This window comes from Pollicipes pollicipes, unplaced genomic scaffold (assembly GCF_011947565.3).
Source record: "Pollicipes pollicipes isolate AB1234 unplaced genomic scaffold, Ppol_2.1 Scaffold_7262;HRSCAF=8765_pilon_pilon_pilon, whole genome shotgun sequence".
In the NCBI taxonomy this organism is placed as follows: Eukaryota; Metazoa; Arthropoda; class Thecostraca; order Pollicipedomorpha; family Pollicipedidae; genus Pollicipes; species Pollicipes pollicipes.
Genome location: NW_023597055.1, coordinates 16,351,628 through 16,370,336, shown reverse-complemented (window position 1 = coordinate 16,370,336; position 18,709 = coordinate 16,351,628). Strand labels below are relative to the sequence as shown.

The 18,709-nt window shown below is 48.8% G+C and overlaps 1 protein-coding gene across 1 annotated transcript; it reads left to right on the top strand.

The window, feature by feature from the left end:
- The first annotated feature begins 10,668 nt into the window (after positions 1-10,668).
- Positions 10,669-12,959, top strand: LOC119113366 (cytochrome P450 3A31-like). The gene has a single exon (XM_037237681.1). The coding sequence runs from the start codon at positions 11,237-11,239 to the stop codon at positions 12,773-12,775; it is 1,539 nt and encodes a 512-aa protein (XP_037093576.1). The 5' UTR covers positions 10,669-11,236; the 3' UTR covers positions 12,776-12,959.
- The last annotated feature ends 5,750 nt before the right edge of the window (positions 12,960-18,709 follow it).

Sequence of the window (18,709 nt, the reverse complement as noted above, 5' to 3'; positions counted from 1 at the left end):
TACTTCAAATAGAGGAGGTTTTATGGTTTTGTGGTCCAACTGTCCTGTGAGGGCAGGGAAAGGTTAGCATGTGGCCGTCTCTGAGGACAATGTTGGCTATTGCCTGATGACAGCACCCCTACCGTAACTGGAAAGATCTGGATGTAATGCATTATGCAGTGCTCTTTCATGTTCTTATTTTATTTGCACCTATGAGCATGGCATTGAATGCTTACAGGTACAAAGATGGCATGGATGCAATAATGATACATTTCATCGCTGTTCTTTAACACTGAATTGTAACATTATCTTTATGGACCGTTAGCATAATCACTATATACATTTAAATACAGGTTATGGAGGCAGACACATCTGATTTTCATGCAGCATACGGTGATAGTAGAAGCCACTGTAGTTAGGGTGGTCGTGGCATACTGAACAACTTCCGATGCATGATTAGTGGAGGAAGCAATGCATGGATCATGTTCGACAAATAAAGCTCAGACACGATGGTTTTGGGTCATAGGTAGCTATTTTCTCATAGTTTTACGTGCAATTTTTCGCCTAGAGAGTTTGGTTGGAGGAAGAATCAGAGTTCATGGGGCCCAACCCAGTATAGATATTGAGTAGGGCCCCAGAAATTAGTTTTGAATTGATACTCCTGCATTATACATGAAACCATCACGCATAACCCCAGATTTGCATGCTACTTGCACCCGAAGGCACTTTGGTACTCTGATTAAATTTTTACCGACGTTTGTATGTTGGCGTTATTCTGCTAAAGAAGTTGATGTTTTCATTATCATAGAATTGCATGGAATAATTTCATACAAGTGCAGATTTTTACACCAGCATTTATAAAAGAAATAAAAAGCACCCATCTCGGAGGTGCTGCGCGGCGTTTCGGTGCCGCTGGTGTCGGACGCCTACTGCGGCGCGCCCGATGTGTACCAGGACCGCTTCCTGCCCGACACCATGTTCTGCTCGGGCCCGACGGGTGCCAGCGCTTTTTCAAGTAGTTCCATCTAGCGACTGAGCTGGAAACGACAGTTTGGGCGATGGCCGTAGAGAATCCAGACGGTTTGTCCGTATGACCCTTAATAACAACTGGAGTCCTGGATGGTCCAACAGTGGAAGGAGGCGGGTTGCAATTTTCAGGTAGAGGAATGACAGTTATTATTATATATTATTGGTATTATATTATTCTTATGCATCATTGGACATATTGGTTCCTGGTTCCCAGTTTGTCCGCGTAAACCATAACGACTGAAGTCCTGGACACTGCAGTAGCGGAAGGGAAGGAAGCGGGTTGCAATTTTCAGATAGAGGAATGAAAGAAAGTGCTGACATTGATTTCCATTTCTTAATGTTTGTGGAGACAAAGAATTAGGGGTGGCTTCCACATATGCAAGTCGGGAGAAGTCCCCAAGGAACAACGGCGGATCAAGGATTTCGTCAAGGGGGGAGTGGGGGGGGGGGGGGGGGGGGCACGTACATTGTTGGCCCGCCTAGAGTGTGGGGCCCCTCCCTAAAAATCTAGGTATTCTGCCGATTAGATTTAAGGTTCTTATGTATGTCATTTTTACACGGGAACCAGTCTTACTGTGCGCAGTCACTGAAAACCCGGCATGCTACGGTGCAAATACATGGTGTTTGTTCATTTTCTCCAGATCAATGTGAATCCTGTCATTTTGAGCCTAAGCATTTCGAAAAAAACATGGTAAAATGCACTCAAGCTGCCTGTGAGATTGTGGCGCATCATTCCGCCACGGGTCTCAGGCCGTTTTTCAATGTGCGAGTACGGTTTTTGTTTGTTGCGTTTGGCCCAGGTGCTCATTACGGACATGCGCGCCAAGGCAATCAGAAGGGGGCACGGTTCTTTAAAACCACCGACCTCGTCGGAGAAGGACACGTTCAACCAGTATAGGGAGACGTTCAGCCAGTACGTGGGCAGTTCTGACAGTAGAGTGGGAGTGGGAGTCGGCTGTTGGAGAGACGCTAACACGGGCGCGAAAATGCGACCATATCGGCCTGGCGCGCCGACGGCCGGGCGCTCGGCACCTTCACCTCGCCAAAATGTAAAGGAGACGAAGGAACCGCCGACCCTTCAGCGATTCTTAGATCCCCGGCTCTCTTCTTCTCTTTTTAGACAATTAGGAAGATGCCTTCTATAGGAATGTCGAGCTTACGTACTCGCATATTTTTCTGATCCGTTATATGTCGTACATTCCTTTCGTTCTTGCATCGCATCATAGTAACTGTCATTTCTAATACGCAAATATGTCGCTACTTTGTGTTGTTAAACTGCATGTTGAGCCCAGCCTGATATTGTTTTATGCGTTTCAATGAAGTCTGTGGGAAAGTGCAGATCGATGAATAATATACGGTCTGGTCGTGGTTAAGTTCAAGTTTATTCGTGAAGCTAATCATCTTGCATAGCTCAAATACTGTGCACAGCTCGGGTGACTGTGAATTTCTATGAGTGTATTAAAGGGATTTTATCTCCACAGGTTGAATGCGTCACGGATGTTTTGCGTTATGACCCCTCAGAGCCCATGAGGGACCACGGCATGCCGCGGTGTGATTTCGGCGACTGAGGATGACAAGGCGATGTGGGATCCCCGCGCGCCAACGAGGGATTCCGGCATTATTCTGTGGCGAGAGAAGGTGGGGCTACGTAGTATTGACGCGGTGAACCCTGTACCAGGTGGCTGCTATTTGCTGTGAACAAATTCGAAGGTGTGGCTGGCGTATGGCTGTAAGGTTGCGTACATAATTGTTGGGGGTCTGATCGTTGCACTTTACCTTCACAGACTGCGTGTAGCGACCACACAATAAGGCCTCCCTGTATAATGACCGGCGACAAGCATGCGTGAGATAGTGTGAATGTATAAAGGATAGTTGCGAAATCCCAGTAAACTGATGTTTGCTGCCCGTGTTAGGACTAAAGCATCTGCTTCGTAAAATCCCATGTAATGTCTGTGCGTCAATGTTTTCGCAACCATTTCCAGTCACACCAGTTGGCTGGTTGATTAGAGGGAATTACCTCGATAGTAGATACCTGTAGATCAACACAAAGGGCCATCTAGCCAACCGGGTGCACCTAGCCAAGGCTGGAGCCCTAAACTCAATAAAATCGGGAACACCTCTGATTTGAAGATGTGTGTGGCTGGTAACCATTGCCAATCGGGACAAAAGAAGCCATATCATAAATTGGTATTTCAGAACTATGATCACCACCTGCTATTCCCCTTCATGAGGAGCGTCATCAGACTTCAACATCAAATCTTTAAGGGAAGAAGACTGGTCACTTGTGATTGCTTGAATAATTTATGAACCTTTCCGGCGTCTTCAACAGGAGATTTGGATAATCACAGGTCAATTTCTACCTGGATCGGATCATTCCGCCGGCTTACCGCGAACTGTCAGCGCCTCTCGTCGCTGAAAGCAGGATGCTGAATCGCGGCACCACCAACGAAGTGAGCAAGGTCAAAAACTAAACCCTAGGCAGGTGTTAATGACACTGCAATACGAATGCCACCTACAATAGTCTGACCTCTGCTACTGACGTGCTCCCAGAATTGGGGTGATCATAGGCGCGATGATGGCACGTAATGTTCGTCACGAGCAAAGTTTACATCTTGCAAGCTTGCATTGCACGATCCCGCACGGAACCGGCCGGGTCGGAAAAGGGCTCGTGCCCCAACATCTCAAAGATTGATTTAGGGCCATGAGAACCTCCAAGCACATGCAACTTAGAAACTGTTGTCACTTTGCAGTGGGTTTGTCCGTCACTTGTTCTGAGTTAGTTGAAATGGCAAACAGGTATAACCAAATCTAAGGGTAAGTAAACAGGTATAACCAAATCTAAGGGTAAGTCTACGACACCAGGATAACCAACCCTTAGAACGATGACGCCGTTGGGAGATTGTTGAAACAGTTCCATAGCAAGCGTGGCTCAACTTTTCCCGAAAACTTCCTTTGAGGTGCGTTCGAAGAACGCACCTCAAAGGCAGTAGGTAGGGAACCAGATAAAATTCGGCTTCTTGGACGCGTTAAGTATGAACGCATGTTATCCAGAGATGTGCGTACGACGGTATAACTTCGGATCTAGGCATATTAAGCCAGATTCATAGGGTCGGGCTTTAGTCAGCAAACTGATCAGCTTAAAATACTTTGCATTCAAAGACTTCTTAATGTTATGCAAATATGAGTTGAAACGGAACCTTTCAACTCACGCCTCATCAACAGCCAATGGGTGAACAATTCATGACCAAAAAAATAAAGGTTTTAAGCGAGGCAATTATTTTTATCCAACAGTTGAAATTTCAAAATCTTTAGCGCACAGTTTTGGCTCACAAGGGTAGCTCCGTTATGACAAATCAAAGCCATACGAGCTTTGATGCCTAATAAAGTAAGATTACTCTTTCACACATCGCTTTTGGACGGAAATGGTGCGGCTCAAACCATTTTTTTTTACTTAAACTTTATTGAAGGTTTGCGTGAAACACATTGGTCATGGCGTACCTACCAAGGTTGTAGTAAATAGTCCAGTGCATATACGACAAATATTTGAAAACACTGGTGAGAAACACGGCAGTCATTCTGGAAGCGAAATTCTGTGCTTCAAAAGCACTCATATCTCAACTTGCACCGTATCCTTTGATAGCTCACAACTCAGTCTTGGAGTTTGGAGGATATTAGAGACGCATGTTCTTTGGGAATCGGTTATGACATCCAGTATGTCTACGAGTCATGTCAAAAATGCCAAGCTTTAGTTTTTTGGGGAAGACAGACCGAAGTCCGCCCCTGAAAGACACCAATGAGTGTAATTGGTGGCAATTGCCGCTTCACTCCAAAATATGAGTTATAGTTAAGTTTGGAAATCTTGTTAACCAGACCTAACAACAACGTGGAGGTCAGAAAATGACTTTTTGTGATGTTTATGGGATTAATTCCATGTCAAATTAGTATAGTCATGCTTTATTAGCCGGATATCTCATTCACTGTTTCGTCTCGTCTGATCTTGCTTTTACTTCCGATGAATCTTTTTGTAGACAAATTTTTCACTCCCCACCTTCGCTCAAAACCAATGGCAGCTCACTGCGTTTTCTGCACAACTGAAAGCATCTAAAATTCGACGCAGTGTCTGTGCAAATTACCGTTGCTTAAGCTTTTGGCAGCATTCCCAAATATTTTGTGATACGTCGCCCTAGATTCAACCGAATGATTCTCGTAAAAGTCATTAACATTCAACATCTTAATTGAGCCTTTATTATAACTATACGGGGACAGAAGGACTGTCCCATACGTCGACAAATAAGTGAGTGTAGAAAGCAGGCGCAGTCGCATGACGTTGGAGACGGATCCCTCTATCAAGCCCGCAAATACTAGCGTAGTTCTTAACTGCCAATCTGCACAGTCAACTTGCGCTAAAGAGAGTCTCGCACAGTTGAACACATCGAAGCAAACATCAGATATGATTAAATATACTCCCTTATAATCACTGGTATACTTTCAAGTGGGAAAGACTACTCCAGACAACATATTTTCTTTGTTGAGTAAATATGCTGCCAAAAATGTCTTTGTTTAGTGACATCATCGCACCTTGCACAGAGGTGAGGGCCAACTGCCGGCTGTCATGTCTGGGAATCATGTTTACGAACGTCAGATTTGAATGACTCGACAATGATACTGTTTAGCCTTCATTGCTCCATGGCTTGTGGCATGGCAGGATTTCAGTGGCGTTATTATGACGTCATGGATGTCTAGTTGACCTTGGAGCAGGTGACGTGAACAGGTGACGGACGAACGGGTCTATTATACCGCCGCGAGTATGTATGTACCTGAGTACCTTTCTGCATACTATACCTGCTCCGAATAATTCCGGCTTGGCCCCAGCGTTAGAAGCAATGAAATGTAAAAATACATACTGGGTGTTTTTTAAGGAGAAATGGGGTCGATGCGACTGCTTGTCCTTCCCCTGCCGCTTCGAAGCTACAAGCGATAGGACCTCGCGGAGAAGAAGCGTTGGATTGATCTCAACGAGGTCGCACGATTGGTAATAGCATTATGCTGCTGTCAATAGTTCAGCCCACAAGGCGAGGTCAAAGGTCAGTGCTTGAGACAGTAGCTTCATTTCAATTCAATCTTACCTGAAAATTGAACTGCTTCAGTCTTACATCACCATATTCAACCAACGATGTCACGTAACAGCATGGAACTTAACCAGACGTGTTTTTGTGTAGTTCTGAGCACAGCAACATTTAGTTGTGTGTGTTTTAAGCATATTGTTATTATGTCGGGCTCTGTTAATGTAACAGTGTAAGCCCGCCGCACGTGACTTGCGGCTTCGTCGGTCGCCGCTCACCGCCTGCACCAGGCGTAGATCGCCGTGCGGTGTTCCTGAAAAACGGTCGCTTCTTAAAAGCCAGAAAGGTTAGAGACACGTTTTTTGTCACCAAAGCTTGCGCGATGATCCCTCAGAGGCTAAAAAAATTAGGGCGCCAATTCACAACATTCCGGAGAGATATCTCTAGAAAACCTTTGAGAGTCTCATTGACCCCCCCCCCCCCCTCCTCCCCTATCAGGCGAGGAGGTCAACTGCCTACAGCTTACAACTAGTTCATCAACTTCTTTCCGCACAAGAAAATAGCGCTCTGAAATGTGCACCCAAAAATGTGGTGGGTGCACATTGTCTTTTGCATTTGACTGGAAACACTGTCATGAGGATTTGCCATGCCCTTACAGTATGACTTTCCTAGCCTATCTAAGGAAATGTTGACTTCTACGGTGTTGGTGTTTAAGGATCACGGCTCCAGGGGGTCATGCTTGAACTTATCAACAGCGTTTGTGTCAGAAGTCTAACATGGGCGACTCGACCCGATTATTTCGCTTTTTGCAAGCTGATATCCTTTTAGTTACTAACCGTTTGCAATGACTTTCAGCATGTGGGGAGTTTCTACAGTTATAGTTTCTATCTCTGTTTCTACAGTTATACCTTTCTAAAACGCGCCGCACACATGCCACAGCTATTATGACCCAGACCCCCCCCCCCCCCGGTGATTGAGTGGTGGCATGTCGAGGTAAGTTCTGCTGAAGTCCGCCACCAGGCCCTTTTTGCACGCCACTTCCGCCCTGTAGGCTGTCGGTTTTATGAAGGTTCGGGCTCATTCCCGTAGGTCTGGTTTCGATCTGTGCCGTGCGGAACCTGGTTTCTTTCATCCAGCTTTGTTTCAGGTCTCTTATCCAGAGTCCGGTCCCTTTTCAGTCGGGTTTATTCAGACTCGGCCACGGGCGATTTTTTTCGCAACGGCAGTTGCTGTATTGACTGTAATTACTAACCGAAGGAAAACGTCCGTCACGGCGCTTAGTGACGCTTGTCCAGCATGAGGTTGACTTGGACATGGGTGAAGCTGTTGTGTGGACATTATGAACTATACACAGTATGCAATATGGGCATGATAAACTGTAAACATTATGAACGCCCCCCGGTGAAGTGCTGACGTGAGGTTGCTTCCTATGACGTGAGTGCCCATGTCACTATGCTCCAGTGTGTGGGACCTGTTGGGACAGGCGCCGTTATAGTCCACAACTTATGGTGTCACTTTAAGGCCACGAAACATGTCAGCGACTGGTGCAAGCAAAAAAATATTCCTAGTGACTTGAAACTCTCCCCCTTCCCCAGTGACTTGAAACTCCCCCTTCCCCCAGTGAGATTATGAATCCTGCATGCATCCGAAGGGACTTTTAAGGTAGAAGACATAGCAATATCATACACAATATTGGAAACTTTGAATGACAGTGACCAAGAGAAAGCATTCTTTAACTCACCTTCTACCTATACTTACTGGCATGATGACCAGTCCCCTCCTGCATGGCAGTTACACCATTAGGCTTCCGCAGGCTTCTGGCTTCTGCTCCCCTCGAAATTGTCAAAAGCTGTTTTGTTTTTGTCTGATTTGCCCCTGACTGAAATGCATGCATACGGCAAGGCACGAATTAGAAAAAAATCGAATGCCCAGTCAGAAAATAATCTTGATTTCCTATTGGCCCATTGGTGATGTCAGTGCGCCACGTAGACAGTCAAGTCTGAACTGTTTGGGACAAATATACTCTTCACTTCGATGGTACGAATAATGACGTTTTCAATTACCCAGCGCGCTTTCGATTAGGTATTATTTGTACTCTGTTGTGGAAGAGATACCTATTCCGACTTTCAGACCTTACTTTCGGCCAGTAATAAACGGTAAAATGGCGACGCCTCGAATAGTACGCAAAAACTAATGTACAAATCGCGTTAAGTTCTTCCCGCTCCGATATCTTGGATGGTTAGAGCGTCTGCCTTCCGATCCACCCACACGTGGCGGTATGGGTTCGAGTCGCTTTAGGCGGTCGCTAGTTGCGTTTGATTGGCATGGCCTTTGGTGTCCAGCCATTGGCAGAGATCAAGCCGAAAGTCAAATAGCTGACAGGACCGACCGTGCCGAGCATTGCGACACGTTTGATTTTCATCACCGAATTCTGCCGTTGTCCTTGAACTTCCCGACCGGATGGTAGAGGTCAGGTTTCAGGTAAGTGCACTTAGCCTCGGCTATGATCTGGAAGATTTACCCATTTACAAAATTTGGACTTATTTCTGCAATAAGGCTACAGGCCGCAAAAACTGAAAGGTTACATACATTTTGAGGGCTCGCTGCTATGCTCACGTGAAACCTTGCCTTGCTCCGCAAACGTTTCTTGATGAATTTATTACGTTCATTGATTTAATCTATATATGTGGAACATCTTGAATGATATATTTAACTTTATCAGTTACAACTGTCGCCGGTCCGGCAAAAACTGTGTGAATGGGGAAACATTAAATGGAGTATCCCGCCGTTTTGTGCTTTTCACGTATTACGACATCCGACACGCGTGATTTGATCAGTAACGCTAGTTTTCTCGAAATCTCTCTGAAAAGCTCAGAATTTCTATTTGAAGCAACCGATCCTGCGGATAAAATCTCATTTGACATTTGACACTCGTTTGACACACATTTGACACACATTCAAAGAAAAAATCTGGGAACATGAGGCTATCATTCATGAATTCAACGAAACGTTACATTGTGGGTCGGATTTCTCGCCAGTTGCGTTTACCAGATTGACTCTTTTCGAGGCACACGTTGGCTCTGGGAATGTGAGTATCACATGATCCATGTGACGCGTTTGTTCGAATATCAAACAATGTGCTTCCCGATAACAAGTTCTCGCCCACAAGGCCAATCACACACGCTCTTTTATTCACACCAGTAGAAGTGCGCTCAAAGATGATGGCGACGGTGGGTGCGACTGCACAGAAGAGGCTTGATGCTGTTACGAAGCGTTGACGGCGTAATTTTGACTCGAAAATGATCAAAATGTATATTCTTATCCTGTCTTGCAGTGCTGCAGTGACAAGACCCAATGCCGTTATTAGGCGTAACTAGTCCCGAGGTTTCACCGCAGTATGCTCTTAAATATGTCCGAGACGTGGGTCACTTTAAGCACAACTATGAGGACTTTTAAAGGTCGGGGCATCGGAAAAATGATAGCAATGCCATGCCAAGAATAGATGAGATAAAGGAACAAGTGCACGTCAGGTGACTTCAACGCTGAGATTGAAAAGCAAAAGCCTACGGCCAACCGCCAGACATGCGCATTCCCACGTTAGTGTTCTCTAGGATCGGGCCTTTCTAGTAGTTTCGTTGCTTCAACAAGAAAATCCATGATATACTACAATGCATTTTTGATCCCATCCAGCTGTTGTCGTTTGAAAGACCTACCTGCATTTGCAGACTGACGCAGCATGTGCCAGCGTCAGCAAGATAAAACAGACAACAAACCTGTATGATATTATGGGGTACAATTGGGAATGGCGCAACATAACAATTGTGTGCTCAGTTACCTATATATAGTTGAGAAATTCTTAATTTTCCGCCTATTTGCATTGGGAGTTCCGAATGGCATTAGTAAGCTCAAACAGGATTGAGGGCAGTGGCCAAGGCCCCGAAAATATGTAAAGAATTCCAGACGCTTGATTGCCGAGCGCCAAACAGCACGCATCCATATTGTACAGCCAGACACCTTTCTTGTATATGCAGTTTGATAGCAAAAATAAAACTCATATTTTGGTTTCAAATATCCCTCAAAGCAGCTCAATTCAATGTGGGAAATAAGGTTGATATGACCCCCTCTTTCCATTAACTTCTCTTTAAGAGACCATAGGGTGGTGGCTTTGTGATACCTTCTTATGGTACAGTACAGATGTCTATTTTTTCCTGTCTCTTCTACATTTTTCCCATTTGTTCTATTATATTCTTCAGGTTCGTAACATCTCATGAAACATGCAGGGTTCCCGTCGTGACGCCCTGCCCCCACGACACGTGCCGGCTCGTCGACTCGCAGATTTGTCACGTGACGTTTCTTGCTATGATGCGATACCGGCCTCCTTCCCTCCCCCTCCCCCTCCCCCCCTTGCGCCTCGCTCACTCAATCATCCCGTCTTCCTTGCTCCCTCGCCGCCGAGATCCGGCCCTTGAACCGCCGCTGAAAACCGCCGGCTGTAAACGACCTTGGACGCTGATTCCAATGACGTCACTAGGGGCTTTGCCTCGAGCGGACCAAGGCTGAATGCATTACTGCTCGCACGGCTTTGGGCGACGTCGGCCAGCTGGTGCAGTGCCCGACGAGTTGGGCGGGTGGGGGTGTGGTTGTGTGGTGTTCTTCGCCGTCCAGCCGCCCCATTCAGGAAAACAGCCAACACATCCGGATGTTTCGGAGAGCAGTCGGCTTATCGGCAGCACTGCGAGACGCTGCTGTCACTATCGGCTATCATCCGTGCCTGATAGCTGCAGAGGACTCTTCAACACCGGTCTGTGACACCACACTCACGTCTGCGGCTGTCGGGTGGTCGTAGGCCAGCCAACGTCTGAGGTTAGCTGCAGTCCGCCCCGAAGAAGGGCCCAATCGGGCCTGGACCAAGACTCAGGGCCGGTTCGGCGCGCGTGCCAAACAGAACGGGTGCTTAGGTAAACAGTGAGCGGTGCTGGGCGACTGGAGGGCAGGTGAGGTGGGGTATATGGACGAAAAAGTAAACGGCGGGGAAAGCCCCAAACGAGTGAAGTGGGTGGCCGGTGCAGAGTTGATGGTCACCACGAAGTAACACCCGAGAGCAAGCGAACACAGAAACTGACAGTGCGAGGTGGAGACAGGTCGACGTCAACATTTCTGACATCATGATCAGCGCGTTCCTTTCGCTGCTCTGGTCGCTGTTGGGCTGGGTCCTGAGCCCAGTGACGCTGGCTGTTCTGGTGGCCGTCATCGCCTTCGCCTACCGCTTCTACACTAAGGACTACGACTACTGGACGTCGCGAGGCGTGCCCGGCCCCCCGGCCAAACTTCCCTACGGGCATGGCTTTAACCAAGCCAGCTTAAGTCGAGGAGAATTCCGAATTTCCGAGTTTGAGAGCTGGCTGTACAACGAGCAAGGCGGCAAAAAGTACTGCGGCTATCTCGAGATGCACCGGCCGGTGCTCTACGTGGGCGATCCGGACCTAATCCGCGCTATCACCGTCAAGGACTTCGAACATTTTACCGACCGGCGTGACCTCGCGATCAGCAAGGGGTTCGAGAAGATGATCATCATGCTGAGTGGGAAGGAATGGAAGGACGCGCGGACGGTGCTGTCGCCCAGCTTCTCTGCCAGCAAGCTCAAGGCCATGCACCAGCTCTGCCTGGACAACGCGGTCAACCTTGCCGGGTATTTGCGGGAAGAGATGGCGGCGAATGGGGAGGTACAACTGAAGGACGCCTTCGGTCGTTTCACCATGGACAACATTGCCTCGTGCGGTTTCGGCGTCAACTGCAACTCGTTCAAAGACCCCAACACTGAATTCGCTGCGCACGCCGGACAGTTTTTTAAGGCGCCGACGCGTTACGTCAACTTTCGCCTGTTGGTGCTTTCGCTGTTCCCAAAATGGATAGGCAACAGCCTGCCGGACCCCACGCAGAGCGCTTGCGACTTCTTCGAGCGCGTCGTCGGCCGTACCATTGCCCACCGCGACACCCATAGCTCCGCCGCCCGTGACTTCCTGCAGCTCATGCTCGAGACCAAGACCAAGGACGGTCAGCGCGTCCTCGCCGACTCCAGCATCGTCGCGCAATCGCTCCTCTTCTTCGTCGCCGGCTACGACACGACGGCCTCGCTGCTGACGTTCGCCGGCTACTCGCTGGCCACCAGCCCCGACATCCAGAGCGCTGTTCAGCGTGAGATCGACGAGGTGCTGGCGAAGCACGACGGCCGGCTGACCTACGACGCGGTCACGGAGATGACTTACCTGGACCGAGTGCTGGCCGAGACGCTGCGCCTGTACCCGCCGGCACTGCGTCTCGAGCGCTGCTGCACCAAAGACTACGTCCTCCCCGGCACAGACCTGCTCATCAAGCGCGGCATGATCGTCGGTATGCCAGTCCTCGCCATGCACCGCGACCCGGACCACTACCCGGACCCGCTGCGCTTCGACCCGGACCGCTTCCTGCCCGAGGAGAAGGCAAAGCGCCACCCGTGCGCCTACATACCGTTCGGCAGCGGGCCGCGCAACTGCATCGCCATGCGGTTCGCGCTGTTCGAGGCGAAGGTGGCGCTGGCGGCGGTGCTGCGCGAGAGCTCGCTGGCACCGGGACCGCGCACGCCACCGCCGCCCCTGCCCCACCATCCGTGCTCCTTCCTGCTCTCGCCCAAGGACCCCCCGTTCCTCAAGGTACTGCCCCGATGAGCGGCTGAAATTACAGGGAATGATTCCTCAGCTTTATGACGCAGCTGAAGCGATCAGAACCCGCAGCCGCGCGCTGGTAGCTAAAAAGGCGATTCTTGCATAATAGATGGTGCTGGGAACTGATATGATGCGTAATCATGCTGTAAGCACGCTCATTACCTTATCAATACAATTATCAACAGAAGCGTGATATTAAAAACTGCGGTCATGTCATGCCTCGTGGACCTTTTCCATCACCCCGGCTTTGTGGGAAGCGCTCACACCTGGGCACGGGCACCAGCAGTTTGCGCTGCACATTTGGGTCCGGGTCAGCGTTCGCCTGGCGCACCCTGCACGACAGAGCAAGGTTGAATGCTACATACTAGCCTCCATTATAACCTTATTTTTAATGATGCCTAGACGTCCTCAACAGGACGTAGCTGCCAGCTGAGGCGCACAGGGGTGCAGTGGAGCGACACTAATCCCTCGAGGGGACTCGTGTCGGGTGACACATACGGTACTCTGGCCTCTTCTAGCAGCCCGCGAGTTTTCTTGCAATTGTGAAGGCTGATCAAGTCTGGCCAGGGCAACATGCCCCTGTCGTGGTAGTTGCCACCCGAAAAAGAATAAGCGCATCTTTTTACACGCATCACCATGCGTGTAACAGTTGATGGCAATGATTCCATCAAACCATCTTAATACTGACGCGATAAGCTAGTGTGTCACACGAGAGATAGCGAGCCACACAAGTTTCTCAAAAAACTTCCAATTGTAATGAGCGGACCGGGGCTGGCACCGTGCCAGCTCTTAGCAGATTATTGGTCTGTTTCTTTTGGAGATCTGCAGCCGGGCCAGCTTGCAACCGGATCGTTGGTGGTGGTGCGGAAGCCTTCCTCGGGCGCTATCTGTGTGAATGAGGGCCACGGGTATTGATTTATGTTCTATTGGGTAGGCCACTGCCTCCATCCCCAAGTCCAAATTGGCCCCCCAACGGTGAGTTTGCCCCCAACCCTCTTGATCCTATGTAGGTTTACGCAGAATATGAAAAGTGAGCTAAAACTTACTAACTTTCGAAATATTTGTAATATTTTTCGCAGGTGAGACACAAAGAAAGTGCAAACTGCAACGTCAGTTTCAGTTGAGTGCAGCTGACGGAGTTTCTCAAACTTCAAGAGAGCCGCGTACGTGCCATTTTTGCTGGAGCTTTCCTCTTTTTGGTACATCAGGTATTTTTCAAGTGGCCATAGCTCACGCATCATTTTAATTATGGTCTTGTCTTGTATTATTAGTGGAGTGTTTGAGCATTATTCAGCGATGTTTCATTCTATTCAGCCAAGTTCTGCGCGCTGCAGCAAATTGCGTTTGCTACGACATTCTGCCACAATGTGTTATCAAATGCAAACCGGTCCAATAATGGCACAGCAAAAGTAAAGAATTTACAGCGCATTTACATTTACTTTCGGAAAAAAGCTTAAAATGTGCCGACCTCCACTTTGACGTGGAGTTTCAATGATATAGTCAAGGCTATAGAAACAATAAGGTAAGGCGCTCTGGTCTCCGTCAATGTAGAGCCTATGGCTTTAGGGAATCCGCAAATTCGGACATCATATTTGTTCTTCCATTGGTCAGGGGATTTCATGTGGTCACAGAATTAAACCGCGGTTGCCATGGCCATAAGCCCCAGATTCTGCACTGTGGTAGTGTGTTCAAGTGCTGACTGTGGTCTGTGTTGCGCGATGTTCTAGGATCCTTAGGTGGAAAAGAGATGCTTGTATGCGTGTATACACCTATAACCTAAGATGTTGTTTTGGCAAGCACCGATTACGCGTAAATGTTGTTGTTCGGGACGGATGGTTTTCATGTAATAGGCTCATCATTTTTTGACAGCTTATCTGACGCGGCAGGACAAATCCCCGTGATGTCCACAAGATCTGCATACGAAACAGGGAGCATGGCGTGAAGAGCGGTCAGGAAACATAAATGTTTTTTGTCTTCCAGAAATGAAACAGAACCCAGGGACACCCGCGAGGCGAATTCTGTTTAAAATTCGAGTTCAATAAAATTAACACATCCGATGTTGATCGACTTCGTAAATGAGTCACCGGTGCTTATCGTTTAAGAATGGTTCGGTGGATTCTTTCTAAGCCGATAAAACTCAAAAATGTTCCTAGAAATTGTAACCTAATTCTACAGAGTTAGGTTTAGGTTTCCAGTGTGTGTGTGTGTGTGTGTGTGTGTGTGTGTGTGTGTGTGTGTGTGTGTGTGTGTGGTGTGTGTGTGGGTGTGTGTGTGTGTGTTGTGTGTGTGTGTGTGTGTGTGTGTGTGTGTGTGTGTGTGTGTGTGTGTGTGTGTGTGTTGTGTGTGTGGTGTGGGTGGTTGTGTGTGGTGTGTGTGTGTGTGTGTGTGTGGTGTGTGTGTGTGGTGTGTGTGTTGTGTGTGTGTGTGTGTGTGTGTGTGTGTTGTGTGTGTGTGTGTGGTGTGTGTGTGTGTGTTGTGTGTGTGTGTGTGTGTGTGTGTGTGTGTGTGGTGTGTGTGGGTGTTGTGTGTTGTGTGTGTGTGTGTGTGTGTGTGTCATCATATGCAGAGCTTAGTTTTAACCATGATTTATTAGCTGTCGCGCCTAGCTCCCTAGTTTTATATCGACAAGTAGAAAGTTAAGACATATCTGGGCATTTCAGACAATTTTCCAACTATTGTACTTCTCGTGGTATCATGACGTTTGGGTGAATCACATGAGCTTCCACTTCAGACGCCTAAATCTAGATAAGAACTTACTTGTGTTAGGATGTGCACTGAATAATGGATAGCCAATATATACTTCAATTACATAACTCATACTGCTTCCGTATTCCACGCTTCGCTTGGTTATATTTTGTCTGGTCTGGCCCTACATTGTTGTTGCAAAGTCTTGTTACAAGACTTGCCGAGTTGCCGACCACTTGCCGACAGATGACCACCTGTTAGACACTGCGGGCCCCTGACCGCCAAAGGGTCACTATCCTTATTTCAGGGACAACATTAATGCAAAGCGAGTGCCGCGGCCTGGCTCCTGCTTGGAAATGGGCCCCTAGGATCCAGACCGACACGAAACCAACTGTTCAGTGCTCGTGGTCTCTGGCTGACATAGGCGCCCTCATCGTCTCAAGGGGTCCTCAAACGGTGCCAGAAGACCTCCGACTGATATTTCAGGTCACGGCCCTGCGGTCCGGGATCTTTTATGCGACCTAAAGCCAACTCTCCTGTTCCTTATGCCCTCCAATCAGGCCTTGGGTTATCAGTTCCGGTATGCCCCGAGGGCCCCTTTTCGGGCATCATCAAACACTGCACTTGGTCGACTCAGGACCCCTTGCCAACACGGGGCCCATTTTGAGCACTGGGAGTCCCTCACTAATACAGCGGCCCCGACCAGCGTAAATCGCTGTCCCCGGCTTTTTAGCTGCTTGGGGAGTGGGCTCCCAGGCCCATACCAACGCGGGGCCGACTGTGCGGTGCTGGTGGTGCCTAACCGACACATAGGCCCTTACTGACTTCCGGGTCCCCGAGCGGTGCAAAGCACCCCCTCACTGTCATCTGAGGGCCCATCCCCGCAGGTCAGGCCCTGAATGCCTTTTCGGGCACTCAAAGCGGGTCTTTAAGAAGGAGTCATCTTAGACACCTTATCACCTAAGGCGTCCTATCTAAGGGAAGTTACGTGACCCCTTCCGTCTGCGCCACTAGTACTGTGCACTGCTACGTTGCACTGATTCGTGAAGAGTGCTGTCGGCTCTGGAAAGGTTATAACAATGACGTGAGACGATCTTAATGATGTGTTAAATAGCAAGTAAAGATAGTTTCTCGTCGTTTGCTGTATTGGCGAAATACTTCGGGCTGACTCCAGCTCCAGCCATGGTCTAGAGGTATAGGGCGTCGTTTGGGAACAGCGGGGCTTGGGCCAGAAACGCGCAAATTGCCTCAACGAAGTCTTTGTCATACCTTTTAGCATTCATGCAGGACTTCCGTCTTGGAGATACTGGATGGCCACTGTCAGATATCGCATGCCCTGCGTCAGAGCCTTGCGCAACAATACGGGCGTTCACGTGGTCACGTGGATGTTGCGCGCAAGGCACATCCCTGGAAAGATTTCCGCACATTCCCGAACAAAAGCTGTCTCGTTCGGCCCGGCCTAAGTTTTCGACGAAGACGTGTGGGGCCAGTACTTCGTGCATGACCTTTCTCGCGAGCTCCACTCTTTTTGCTCGGTCAGGGGTGTAGTTTCCTATTCCGTTACACGAGCTTGCTCCCCCTCCCCTTCCGACCGATTTTGCGAAACTTCATCTCCGCGCTCGATTATTCCTAGCTTCAGAGCCGGCGGAGATTTTACGAACCTTTTGATCGGTCGGATCTGCTGGTGACTCCGTGCCCTCGCGTAGTCTATGATTTACCCATAGTGCGGCATGCGGTAGTTTCAGACCGCACCATGGCCGCTGTGTCTTTTAAGGCGGTTACACTTAGCATAATCGACATTTCAGTATACGCTAGTACCAGCGGAACACGTGTAGGACCGAAAACGGACGACGGACAACGGACAACGGACAACGGACGAGGTTAAGAGTTGAGCTCATGCTCGGAAAACAGTGGGCCAGTCTCTTTGGACACTGTGCCAATCAATTTGTAAAGGCCATAGCGCAGCATGCAGTAGTTTCAGATTGCACCAAGCCCGATATGTATTTTCAGGCGGCCATACTTAGTACGATCAACATTTTAAGATACGCTCATTCCAGCGGAACATGAATGGGACTAAAAACGGTTAATAGCTCAGCTCACACTTCGGGAACAGCAGGCTTATCTCTTTGAACACTGTGACAATCGAATTGTAAAAGCCATAGTGCGGCATGCGATGGTTTCAGATCGCACCATGTCCGATGTGTAAGCGGTCATATACAATCAGCATTTCAGTATACACTCATTCCAGCGAAACACGTATGGAAATAAAGACGGACAACGGACAACGGACAAGGTCAACAGCTGGGTTCATCATACTCGGGAAACAGTAGGCTCTTTCTTTGTACACTACGCGAATGAAGCTGTCACGTAAACCAACACGTTACGGCAGTTTTGTTTTTTACCTAGCCTTAGGTCGCAGACACCGAAAAACGCAATGGAATTATTTCCTGCAGATGACAGTTCCCATTGCAATCTGCGTTACATCGTCGCCGACTTATGCAGCTTTAACCTTAAAAACAGCGTAGTCGATTCTTTCCCACAGCTCCCAATTGATGATACCGAGGTAAGCCAAAACTCATGGGCTTCACCACTTTCCAGTATTCATGTTTGCATGTAGCTCAACTGTCGGTGCCCATCTTACCGTCACGAAACCTTCGCCAATCAAGCAGTACACGGCTTTCGACTCCTTCTCGGCCTCAACCTTTCAATTTGTTCGCCCTGGGTGGGATCATAGAACTTCAAGTTTACCCTATTCGATTCTCGTTTGCAGACAGCCCAGTTTACAGCGTGTACCTATTCGATCTTCACCCAGACCTTCGACATTCGCCATGTGCCGTAGTTGAGCCCATCGCAGTTCAAAAACTTCGTCTCCAGGTCAGATAATGGGTTATCACCCGGCCACTTCTGCCCTAAAGGACCAGCTATGGTGGGCCCAAAAATCCCCTGAAACATTTTCGCCGCGGCCTCAAGTGACTCATTGATTGGAATGGGCAGCCAAGTCCGGACCACGCGCGTACCGCACCGCTAAACGGCGGGGGGGGGGCGGGGGGGGGGGGGGCGAGCTTAGACAGTCGCTTAGATGGCAACACGCGTGGCCCGGATCATTTGGAAGACAAGTGACTGCGGGGAATCGAGAAATGGCACGCGGGCTGCAGCCCTCCATGCGGACGGGCTGCCCTGTCCGTACGAGGTACGTACCGTACCTCTCCGACAGACGTGGACTTCGGCACCGTACCAAACAGCAGCCCCGGG

Bases quoted from the DNA above. Each gene is read 5' to 3' on its own strand.
- LOC119113366 (XM_037237681.1), top strand. From the start codon at position 11,237: ATGATCAGCGCGTTCCTTTCGCTGCTCTGGTCGCTGTTGGGCTGGGTC.